At 48.8% G+C, this 12,210-nt stretch overlaps 1 protein-coding gene across 5 annotated transcripts in view; it reads left to right on the forward strand.

Annotated features, from left to right (window-relative positions):
- The window catches only part of OTOA (otoancorin), a 69,928-nt gene that overhangs the window by 41,230 nt on the left and 16,488 nt on the right, over window positions 1-12,210 (forward strand). For 3 of the 5 annotated variants that reach the window (XM_033102048.1, XM_033102047.1, XM_033102049.1), the window contains exons 24-28: window positions 488-643; window positions 5,814-5,956; window positions 6,194-6,330; window positions 6,837-6,934; window positions 9,949-10,144. In XM_033102048.1, the coding sequence (XP_032957939.1) occupies window positions 488-643; window positions 5,814-5,956; window positions 6,194-6,330; window positions 6,837-6,934; window positions 9,949-10,144 (730 nt within the window). Of the gene's footprint in view, window positions 1-487; window positions 644-5,813; window positions 5,957-6,193; window positions 6,331-6,836; window positions 6,935-9,948; window positions 10,145-12,019; window positions 12,195-12,210 lie in introns of those variants that run through there. The other 2 variants (XR_004422573.1, XM_033102050.1) reach the window with 2 other exon arrangements.

Raw genomic sequence — 12,210 nt, forward strand, 5'->3', positions numbered from 1 at the left:
ATGTTTTTTAATGCCTTCAGGTACATATTTGTACATATTTCCTTGGGCACTTGTCTTATTATATACTTTCGTTCCATATAGCCAAATTCCCCTCTAAAAAGCCCATACCGATTTATGATCTCAACATCAAGCAATAAGGGTTATCTATCCTTTACAGCACCCATGTCTTTCCAGCACCATAAATAGTCATTCTTTTTACTTCCTGTCAGTATCATCAGCCAGCATGTTATTCTTTGATGGTTGTTCATGTACATTTCTTTAATTCTTTAATTATGACCGAGACGGAACTTTTTTCCATGTTTATTTCTTCTTTGTGAATTTTCTGTCTATGTCGTTTGCCTATTTTGTTTTTAAACAAAAGTAGTCATCTTTTTCTTATTGATTTACAAAGGAACTTTACATAGTAAAGAGACGTACCCCCTATGTCTGTTTAAATCCTGTCCGTAATGGTCAATGTAATCTGGATTTCTTTCTTTTCCACCTGAAGGTTTGGGACATGCCTCCTTACTGGAGAGAGCACCATATCGTTTCCCTGGGCTGCATTGCGCTGGCTCTGAATAAGAGTGAGCTGGAGCAGCTGGATCTCAGCTCCATCGACACTGTGGCCGCCCTAAGCCAGCAGACAGGATGGTCCCCAGAACAGGTAGGTCGGTGGTGCTGGCTTTTTTCAGTACTCCATCGTCACTGTCACTGCTGAGTCTGTTTCTATTGACTAATTTTTCTTCTGGTGATAGATCACATTTTCTCACTTGCAAACCTCATAATTTTGACTGGCTGATGGGTAATGGGGAGTTTACATTTTTGAGTGCTGGATTTACTTATGCTCTTTGAAGAGTAGAAGGCTTTGTTCTGGCATACGTTTAAACTACTTTCAAATCAGTTTGATCCCTTCAAGCTTCCTTTTGGGCTTCATTAGGGCGAGCCTAGAGTGACCTTTACTCTGTGGGTAATTAGTTCCCATTACTGAATCCTGGTTCTTCTGAGGACACTACCTAATAATGCTCTGTGTATTTCAAGACTTCTCTTCTCTGGCTGCTGGGGATGGGACCCTTTCCAGCTCCATATGGACTCTGGGAATTGTTCTGCCTCCCGCTTTCTGAGGCGCCGTTCTGATATTTACGTGGCGTTTCACTAGTTCTCGTGCACATCAGCACGCAGCCAGGCTCCAGAAGACCGCTCTGCAGATTTCTGGAGTGAGCTCTCTCTGTCTGTGCAGTTTCTTCCTCTCTAGGACAAATTATAGGTGCCCTGACCCCTCTGCACTTGAATCACTGTATCCTCTACTCACCTGGAGCCCTGGGCTCGTTTGGGTTCGCGTTCCTGCTTCATGGCCTGGAAACGGCCTCTGGGCAGTGAAAGAAGGCAGTTTTAGGGCCCACCTTGTTTGTTTTCCTTTTTTCAGGATTATCGTTCCATACTCCTTGTTGTCCAGGGTCTGACTACTGCTATTTCATATAATTTGTTCAGCTTTCTCATTGTTTACGGTGAGAGGGCAATTTCTGTGTCAGGTACTCCTTCGTGGGCCGAAGAAGTAAGTTCTCTCCAGAATTTGTTACAATTGGGAGGGAAATGAGTCCACGGTGTTGCTAGAAAGGGGAGTCTTAGCTGCTGTGTGTTGTCCTCATTCTCAGGCAGCCCTGAGTGGTCGTTTTCAGCACCAGGCTTATGTATTATCAAATTAGCACCCCCACCAGAAAATGCCCCTTTCTCATTAATTTTCGAAGGAGCCCCAATGTCAACTCCAGCCACGTCATTGCCACTCCTGAGCAGTCACTCTGGGCGAGAATAGAACACGTTGGTTGGCCAGGCATGCAGCGGAGAGTGGGGTGCGTAGGAGCTGGGGGTGAGGGATGGGTGGGTGGTAGCTGCGTGAAGGTCCCCAGAGATCCACGTCCACACTCCCAGCCAGCACCTTTGGATATGTGACCTCCTGTGGCAAAAGGGACTTCGCGGGTGTGATTAAGTTCAGGATCTCGAGATGGGCAGGTGATCCTAGATTATCTGGGTGGACCTGATGCCATCACAGGGGTCCTCGTAATGGAGACCAGGAGGCGATGTGACGCTGCAAGCAGAGGGACACACAGGCAGGTCTGTGCTGCTGGGTTTGAAGATGGAGGATGGGACTATGATTCGAAGAGTGCAGGAAGCTTCTAGAAGCTAAAAAAAAAGGCAAGGAAATGAATTCTCTCTAGAGCCTCCCGAAGGAACACAGTTTGCTGACCCATTTTGGACTTACGACCTCCAGAACTGGATGAGGATAGGTTTGTGCTATGAGAAGCCACTACATTTGTGGAAATTTGTTAACAGCAGCCAGAGGACATAAATATGGGGTGGTTCACCAAAGGAAAACCATGGTGTCATCAAACAAAGGGAGAAAGGGTGCCGGGCAGGCGAGCCAATGCATGTCCCCTACTCTCCCAAGCGTTTGTAATCATGATTGCCAGGTCACGCAACTATGAGAGGCACCGTTTAAATAGAACACAGGGGGAGCTGTGCCCCTGCAGTTGGGCACAGTTGGGCACCGTGGAGTTCCTGGCCATGAGGATTTAATGAGTTAATATGAGTGAAACACTGACACAATGGCTGGTGCACCGTGTTCAGTAACAATCAGTTGTTTTCATCGTCGTTGTCGTCATCACTACATTTTCTCTTTGTGACAGTTGAATAATTTCCTCATTTGCAAGACGGGACCATTGGACCCAGGATTCGGAGGTTCCTTCCGCTCTGACACTTTGTTGTCCTGTGGGGCTCTGTGACTCTAAAACTGGTTTTGACTGGATGGAGAAGCGCCACACGACACTTTGGATATTAAAACCATTCTATTTGGGCAGTCTGGGAGAAAACAGAAAAATATGCCCAATTTAGGAGCAAGAGTATCTCTTTCCTTTTGCACCAGTTTTAGTTCCCATGGGTGCAGTGAGATTTGTCAATACGTTTGAAGAGGATATGAAAAACTAACATTTGCATATAGCATTTGCACTCAGTTCCTCAACTTTAGCTCCCAACCAAACCCTTAAATGCATGTTTCTATATTAATATTCAGACCTGCTGGAACTATATTAACAGATAGTTCAGCCGCAAAACCAATATAAGGAGAAAGAACCTATCCTAGAAGCCAGTGGGATGAACAGAGAGATTGAAATCTCACAGCTACTCATTTTCCAGTGGTTAATATTGCTTAAAAGTGTTAGTGTTAATTGTCTTGGCATCATGACAGATACACCGGTCCAGTCATTCAAGCAAATATATTTTGGCTCATCACCTGGCAGGCTGAGCTTGCATTTTCCAGGTTCCAGTGGCAAGGACAATTTAATACTCCATCTTCAGAGTAATTTGATTTGAATTGTATTTTTGCACTTTCATTTTAAAATGGGCATGCCTGATAGTTGGGGAACACATATTGCCACGAGCCAGCCAGGGAAACCTGATTGTGAAGACTTAATAAAAAAAGGTCAAAAGCTGACTTGAATCTCCATCTTTTCTCCACACCCCAAACATCTTCACTGGCTAAGAGGACTACAGGCTCTGGACTCAGACTGCCTGGGTTTTAATCCTAGAACCATTTTTTTTTTTTTAACCAGCTGTGTGACCTTGGCATAGTTCCTTAACCTCTCTGTGCCTCAGTTTCATCATCTGTGACATAGGGATGATATTAATGCTTCATAGGGTAGTTGTGAGGATCAGATGAGATGACATACATAAAGTGCTGGCACTCTGCAAACATTCAATAAATATTAGCTATTACTTGGATGCATATTCCAATTCATCGTCGTCGTCGATGTTTAAGACACTGAAGTCTGCGTGTGGTGTGGCTGAAATTCCCCTATGAAACCTGTGAGCTTTGTAATCATGGAGGGCAACTTCCTGCAGGCACTGACCAGTCTGATTTGCAGACACCTGGGGGATCTCCCTGAAGCCAGTCCCTCCCGTGAAGGCCGCAGTCGGATGGCATCGCAAAGGGGTACATATCGCCTGCAGCTGCTGGAGATCCCTTGCTCAGCTGTTCGTGGGTTCACTCCTAAAGTACTTACTGATGCTCTGCTGTGTGCCAGGCAGTGTGCCAGGTGCTGGGGGTAGAAGAGTGACCGAGGGCGGGTCTGGTGTGTGTCTCTGGGGATCCAGGCAAAAGAGTTAATGATCAAGGTGAAACATTTTTAAAATTCGTGGTAAGTGATAAGCAGAACACGGACGACGTGCTCATGGAAATCGTGGGGGCAGGAGATGGGGGCATCCAGGCAGTCTTCTCTGAAGAGGCAGCATTCAGACAGACCCGAGGGATGGGGAGGCAACAGCCACATGACAAGTGGAATCCGCTGCAACATTTCAGTCTGCCAGCACTTTCCCTCAACACTGTGATGACCCTTATTGTGCGAAGGGGACGGACTGGTGTTAGAGGGAGCCGGGAAGTTCACTGATCCCTGGGACCCTCGCTCCCCTCCAGGAGATATTTGTCCTTGGATGTCTCTCCCCATCTTTACCTTGTGAGTTCTTGTCCTCTTGTCATCTTTCACACCTGCCCCGTGAGTGCAGAGGGATTCAGGCTTTACTCTACAGTTCATCTCCAGTGGACTGACTTGGTTCTCTCCTCAGGTCCAACAGAGGTACATCAAACATATCAGGGTTCATTTACTCACTAGGGGCAGCGATCTCAATTCAGAGTCGCTTGAGCAAGGAAAGGAATTGATGGACTCTCATACTGGAAAAGGTCAAGGGTGGAGTTCAGGTATGGCTGGATCCAGGGGCTTCCATACTATTGTCGGGTCTGTCTCTCACCATTGTTCGACCCTGCTTTCCTTTATGTTGGCTTCGTTCAGAAGCAGGCTCTTTCCACGTGGTGAGTTCTAGCAGATACAGATGTTTATCTTTCTGAGGTCCAGTCCAGAGCAGAGAAGGCTCATCTCTCCTAAAGGTTCCAACCAAAATCCTGGAGGAATGTCCTGGTAGGTTTTGAGTGGATCACATGCGTGATCCAGAACAGTCACTGCAGCCAGACTAAGAGATGACCTGACTGGTCAGGCCTGGGCCATGATATCACCCCTGGAATTCAGGATGTGCTCCAGGAAAGTCACGGACAATGAATGAGCACTGCACTGGAACTTCAGGGACCCTATATGTCAGCCCCCTTAAATCAACGCTCATTCAAGAGGTCCTGTATGGTTTTTAGCACCGAAGCGATTGATGTACTGCTCTTGGTAATGACGAGAGAAGGGCGAAGCTATTCCCGTAGGACCTTAGAGAGAGAAAAACTCATTCTCACTGAGTTAGTGAGGGAAGAGACTTCATGAAGACGGTAATGTTGGACTTGAACTCCCCTCTTCCCCCCAAATAAAAGGATGTTTGGAAATGCCGGAAGGGCATTTCAGATGGAAGGACTGATTTGAGCAAAGGCACAAAGCCAGAAATGTACAAGGTTTTGTCAGAAAGTTGTGGAAACAGATGCTGGAGAAGGTTGGATCGATCCTGGTGCAGTCGAACTTAAATGCCCAAGCTATCTGACGGCCATGAGTGACCGAAGGAAACAAGCCAGCAGACGCAGACCCAGGACACGGTTCCTTTAGTGTTGGTGAGGGCGACAGGAACCTCACTGCCTCAAGACCCCTCCACAGATGAGGGCGCAGACTCAGCAGAAGCAGCTCCGTCGGAGGCTGGTCTGGATGCAGTGGTTATGATGGTTTGGAACGGGGAGTGTGTCCAGAGGAGGGAGTTGGGGGTTCAGTCAGAAGGAGGCCGCTGCAGTAGCTCAGGGCTGCCCCAGGCCTCCGGGTCTTGGTCATCCCTGGAGAGTTCATCCCCTGTGCTTCCTCCTTTCATAGGCTAAATCCATTCTGCAAGGATTCCTGGAGGATTCAGCCTATCGCATCCAGGATCTGAAGAGCTTCCACTTAGTAGGACTTGGGGCGACCCTCTGTGCCATGAGCGTCACCGAAATCTCACTTATAAAGATCTCAGAATTCAGGTAACCAAAGCACTGGTGTGCACGATGGCAAAGGATGGGTTGATGGGTTGACATCATGTCCTCAGCAAGATGCTCTCTGCTTCCTGACGCTTGAACCCCTTTCTGGGCTGAAACGGGGAGCGGGGTTCGCTGGATCCTTTCTTGATGCCAAGCCCACCTACCTTCCACACACCTTTTTTTTTTTTTTTTGGCTGGAGAATCTCCCAGGCTCACACCGTATCCTTCCCTCTTAACTAGGGTGGCAGTGGCCAGAATTGGAACCTTGCTGTGCGACACCCATGTCCTGGCCGAGTTTAAGAGAAAAGCAGAAATTGTGTTTGGGGATCCCACCCAGTGGTCCAGCTCTGTCTTGCAAGAGCTTGGAACCATTGCAGGTAAGAGGCACCTGGATCCCACCTTTCTCTCCCTTTCCAACCTTAAATCTGGGGACAAAAAAATAAATGAATGAATAGAATCCTTAGCCATGTGTAGTGAGCTTCTGTAGAGAGACATTAGGACCCAGATTTCAGCACATGCACTTACAGAAAGTGGGGTCTGCAAATCTGCTTTTTGAACAAGATTTCTAGGTGGTTTTGTGCACACCAAAGTGGTTTAGAATGTGATTGAATTGGCTCCAAAATAGGTTGATACACAATCTGAAAATGCACCTTCCGGGAGTACATTTCATTGTAGGAGACCAATCAGGGCTAATGTGACCCACTTTTTTTTTTTTTCCTGAGCTGATGAAGGAGCTTGATTCCCAGTGCAACTTTCAGGGCCTTTTGGAAGGAACGGTGCGTGCCCGGAACACACAGACCCGTACATTATGCAACACCATTAATAAAACAAGCAGAGCTCCACTGGCTTGAACTAAACCCTTGTGATTCTTTTTTTCCCCCAGCTGGATTAACTAAGGAAGAGCTTCGAATGCTTGACAAGGATTTGATGCCATATTTTCAGCCATCAGCAATCAGATGTCTTCCTGATGAGATATTCAAAGTAGGTCCTCACTTCCTTTAGGAGAATGGGACCTTGGCCCCGTTTTAAATCCCACAGGGAAGCAGATGGCAGGCTTGGATTCTAGGTTTTGCAACTGGGCTTCTGCTGACAGGGCCAGAGAAGAGCTGGAGGCCAACAGTGGACGTACCACAAGAGAATTTTAGGGTTTTTTAAAAAGTTTTTTTCTTAACATTTTAGTTGATGTTTTAATTGTATTTATTTTCACGAGTGACTTCTCTTCAAAGCATGTAGTACTGATTTCCCATTTATGATGGTATGACAGGTTTAATATTCACGTATCCCAAACCCTGGAGAATAGAGATATTGCAGAATTCAGAATTTTCTAGATTTTAGAAAGATCACCTCTGTGACTCCAGTATGGAATTTAACACGCTCTGCTGTGTCTGAGGAAGCACCTTATAAGCAAACACATTAATATTTCTAAGAAATTAGTGACAAGTCCCACTAATTGAAATAGAGCTTGTAAATGGCCTCACATCAATTCAGGTCAGGTTTTGCTGGCAAATAAGTTTGTCTTAAACTTTAGAAAAAACTTTCCATTTTCGAAGTTCTTTTTGGACTTCAGGATTGCAGATGAGGGATTATGGACCTGGATAAGATTTGCTTTAAAAATGAATTTCAGTAAAAATATTCGAGTTTATTTAAAGAAAAGTAGTCAGAAAGTCACAAAAGCACAGGTGACGTACTACTATGGAAAAAATTGAGAGGGTGCAGCTGGATGAACTGGAGTTAGGGAGGCAGGGTATTCAATGAGAGGTCCTTGCTTTCTGTCCGTGTGCAAGATTAGGGGAGTGTTTGCTGGGGACAGTCTTCTGTGATGGGACTGACCCTAGTGGTCTTGCCTGCTGGGTTAAGTTGGGAACACCTTCTGTCCACCACAGCTGGATAACACACACACACACACACACACACACACACACACACACAGCTGGATAACACACACACACACACACACAGCTGGATAACACACACACACACACACACACGATGCCACAGCACTGGTTCATTTCAAGACAGCTCACCTTGAACCACGTCAGCACCCTGGACAGTTCCCAGCACAGCGCTGCGCAATAGCTGTTTGGGGGATAAAGAAATAGACCTCGAGGCCCCAGAGCTGCCCGTCTGGGGGTCTCTGCATGGTGCTGGATGCTGGCATGTTGCTAGGCACCTTCTCCTGGTCTTATTTGGAGTGCAGTTTGTGGCTGCTTCCTTAATTAGGTGTTCATTCCAGAAATTCTGATAGACCACCTACGTCGTGGTAGGCTGCAGGCGAGGGGCACCTGGGCATGCCCTGGGGGTGGGGTCTAACAGTGTCTTCAGGGGCTTGGAAGGTGACGGAGTACAGTGGGCTGGCCCAGCATGAACGTGAACCGGGGAGCCCTGTCTAGACGGGGGCTACTGCTCGTTTCGGGCACGTCAGTGCAGTGTAACAAGGTGGGCCCAGGATGGCTGGATTTTCCTCTTTTTGTTTTTAAGAATTCAGAAGTCTTCATTTTCCCTGTGAAGTCTCCGGATTATTAAATGTTGGCAACCACTTTGAATTTTTTTAAAACAGTGCAGCACGCCTAGAGATTCAGTCTGGCCTGTGGGTGGTGAGTCAGCAACATTGGAAAAAGAGCTAATTTTTATAATGCAGATTGTTAATGGGGGATGTGAGCTGTGAGCCAGAAGAGCGCCTATGCTTGAGGAAGGAGATGACGCTGAGTCTCACAGGACAGGTTGGCAGGACAGGTGCAGAGGGAGGAACAGTGTTCCAGGCAGAAGGAAGAGCATGGCAGAGGTGCTGTCTCCTGGCGGCTGCACACATCGGTGGCCATTCTGCTGGCGTGAAGAGTGCTGGGCGAGGTGGCTGGAGAGGTGGGCAGGACCCAGAACTTGCAGGTCTCGTTACCACCCTCTGGACCTAGAGCTGTGTCCTGGAGGTGGGGGCAGGGACGGGTTCTAAGCAGGGAATAACATGATTCCAGGAACGCATCTCCCTAGACAGGAAAGAAGAGGGGGAGCAAGAAGAGGAAGGAACGAGGGAGCATGACTCCCTTCCTCAGAATCTTTGGGGCCTTTACAAAACAAGGAGGGTGACATAGAGGCCCCTCCACAGAAACAGAACCCTGCCATCCGGTCATCCCAAACCCACTGGGAATAGTCACCAAGTTCTTCTGAGCCGGAAGTGACGTCAGAAAACGTCTCATTCCGGGCCGTCAAAGACAGGCTGCAGCGCAGAACTTCCCACCCCCGGTGTCCAGGGCGCACATCTCTAATAGACCCGCGGGCTTCCTCCTCTGAGCCCTGGCAGGACCCACCCCCATGGCGTGCAGGAGAGGAGTTCTCTGTGCCATTCCGCATCTAGTCCAGCAGCCCGGACAGGCTCTCCAAGTTGCCCAGGGTCACACAGCGAGTATTCGGCAGAGCTGGGACACAGATGCAGGGGTGCCAAGACCTTTAGGGGGGTACTTTCTCCCCCACCCCCGTGTTCTCAGGTCGGGGACTGGGAGCAGCCGTGGCAGGTACCTTGGACAGCGTTAAATAACAGTAAGTCACAGTGAGGAGACCATGACTCCCTTTTCACTTCTCCTTTGATACCGATTACTTCGAGGAGGAAGTCTCCGCCGGGAGCTAAAATGTCTGGACCACCTCGAACACTTTTTAAATCCCCTCTTTTTTGTTTTTAAAGGTCTGGGGTTCAGATGCTGTTGGCCTACAAAAATCTAGCTAGAATTCTGTAATGCAGGGGTTTTTTTTATGTCTTTTGGCTTATTTTTAATGATTAGTGATGGCAAGTCATTCTGGTCTTCCATTTTTTGAAATTTCCATTTAAAAAAATAAATGGATCTTGGTAGTGAAAGAGGGATCTGATTTTAAGGCAAAATCCTAAAGGGCAGCACATACGGTACGTGGGGATGGCAGAGTTTTGCGGGCCCTGGGCGGATGGGCCGAGGTTCGGGGAGCCCGCGGAGGGGCGCCCCTGAGGGCGCTGCCCCCTTTCTCCACTGCAGGAGCTGTCCCCGGAGCAGATCGCCGCCTTGGGCCCCGGGAACGCCGCGGCGGTGACCACGGCGCAGCGCCGGCAGCTCAGCGTGTTGCAGCTGCAGAGCCTCCAGCGGGCGCTAGATGGCGCCAAGACTCGCTCCTGGCTGGACACGCCGCCGAGCGCCAGCCCCACCCGGACCCCCGCCTCCCGTGCTCCGGCAGGTGAGCAGGGCAGCCCCCTAGCCCGAGCCCTCATCCCTGTCCCTTGGTTCGCCCTGCTGGGCCCGGGGCGGGAACATTCCTAAGATTCAGGGTGGGGTCTCTGACAGTGATTGGAGATGCTGCCCTGGGAGAAAAATCCGAATTCGTTACCAAACGTATGCAAATGACTCTCAGATGAGTCGGGTGCACTTGCAAGTTACCGGGGCGCTGCGGTTTCCGGGGAGCAGTTTTGCCGACCCCACCCAGAATCCACTGAATCAGAGTCTCTCAGGACTATATTCATTTCGATGGTCCCTCCTTCTCAGTCTGCCAGTATTAATTAATGAATCCAACTAATATATAGTGGGCACCTACTGTGTGCCAGGCCTGCAGTAGGGGCTGGGAGTCCAGACGTAAGCACGGCAGGCCTGGCTCCCTGGTAAATGAACAAAATGGTTTCATATCTTGTAGGACCAAGGCAGGAAAGAAGCGAGGGAGGTGACAGTCACTAAGGCTTAGCTAAGAGAGGGGCGTGGGGTGTGTGGCTTCCCTCCCGCTTCCCTCCCGCTTCCCTCCTTCCCTTTCTTACTCCTCCTTCCCCCTCACTCTCCCACTTCTCTGTGAGCCGTGTTCAGTGAGCTCCATCTTCGGGTAAGATGTGGGGAGACAGCTGTGAACAAGCCAGATGTGTCCTCCATCCTCATTGAGCGAGGGGGGGGTGGGGAGATAGAGGTACCCAGGCAACCTTGAAGCAGTGTGACAGGTGCTGTGACGGGGACACACAGGAGGGGCAGCTGACCGAGGCTTTGGGAGGTGGGAATGGCCATGGAAACTTCCTGAAGACAGTGATGTCTGAGCTGCGGCCTGAGGTGGGGAAGAGATGGACTCGGCCAGATGGAGGGCGTCTCAGGCAGAGGGAGCACCTTGAGCAGATACCCGGAGAGCTGAGAAAACTTGGCACTAAAACCTGCACTCTCCCTTTTCCTGACTTCCCTTGGGATGGTGAGTTGGGAATTCCCCCATTTCTGCTGCCACGTGTGGTCCGAGGTGGCACGTGCAGACAAAAGCCATGCCCTTTGATGTGCTATTATTATTTTTAAAAACTTTCCATTGAAATATAATGTTCATCCAGTTAGAAATTATTGTTCAGTGTTACAGTGTTTTTCGTGGTGTGTCATAATACACACAGTACATGATGCCCAAGGTTCAAAATCTGTGATGTCTCCCTCTGTTCTTTGTCCCCTAGTCACCTCGTTCCCTTCCCTAGAGCCAGCCCTTGTTATCAGCCTCTTGTATATCTGTCCAGAGATAACTCTATGCGTATCTCTAGATTGTCTCTGACAAAAGCTCGTTCCATGCTTTGTCCTGCATCTCGCATTTTCCACCTGACAATATACCTTGGGGACAGTTCCCTGTCTGTACCTAGGAGCTATGAGGTGTTGGTTTTCTGGCTATGCCGTAACTTTATTTAACTAGATGGATGTCTATAGGTAGACAGTTCACTTGTGTCTATTTTTATTTTTTTACTGTGACAAACAACGCAGCAGCCAGTGACCCTGTATACTTTGCATCTGTTCAAGCTGTCTGCAGAGTAAGCTCGTGGTGTGGGATAGCTGAGTCAGATGGCATGTGTGTGTGTCATTTCGATGGATATTGCCAAGCCCCAGTGTTGAACCAGCAGTGTCAGGAGCTGGGGAGGGCCCTGTGAAAGCGTGTCCATGCAGGTTCTCAGCCAGGCACAATCCTGGATGCACTTCTCTCTTCACGCCCTGGCCCGAGTGGCAGACAGGGGTTGAACCCTTCTTGTGGGCCAGACCTCTTGTTTCCTAAACTTGCTTCATTTCCTGAATCACCTGGGAATGAGGCTTACAAATCCCGATTCCTGGGCTTAATCAGAGTCTGCGGGGGACGGTACCGGGGAGAACCCCGGGATTTTCTAACCAGCTCCCCAGATGTCTCCTTTGATGAAGGCAGCCCAGGACGGCTGAGATAGTCTCATTTAATTCTCACCACCCCAACTGCCTTTTTGGGGTCATCATTCCCGTTTAAGAGACAGCAAAGCAAAGTTCAAGTAAGTGGTTCCAGAG

This window comes from Rhinolophus ferrumequinum, assembly GCF_004115265.2.
Source record: "Rhinolophus ferrumequinum isolate MPI-CBG mRhiFer1 chromosome 15 unlocalized genomic scaffold, mRhiFer1_v1.p scaffold_54_arrow_ctg1_1, whole genome shotgun sequence".
Lineage (NCBI taxonomy): Eukaryota > Metazoa > Chordata > Mammalia > Chiroptera > Rhinolophidae > Rhinolophus > Rhinolophus ferrumequinum.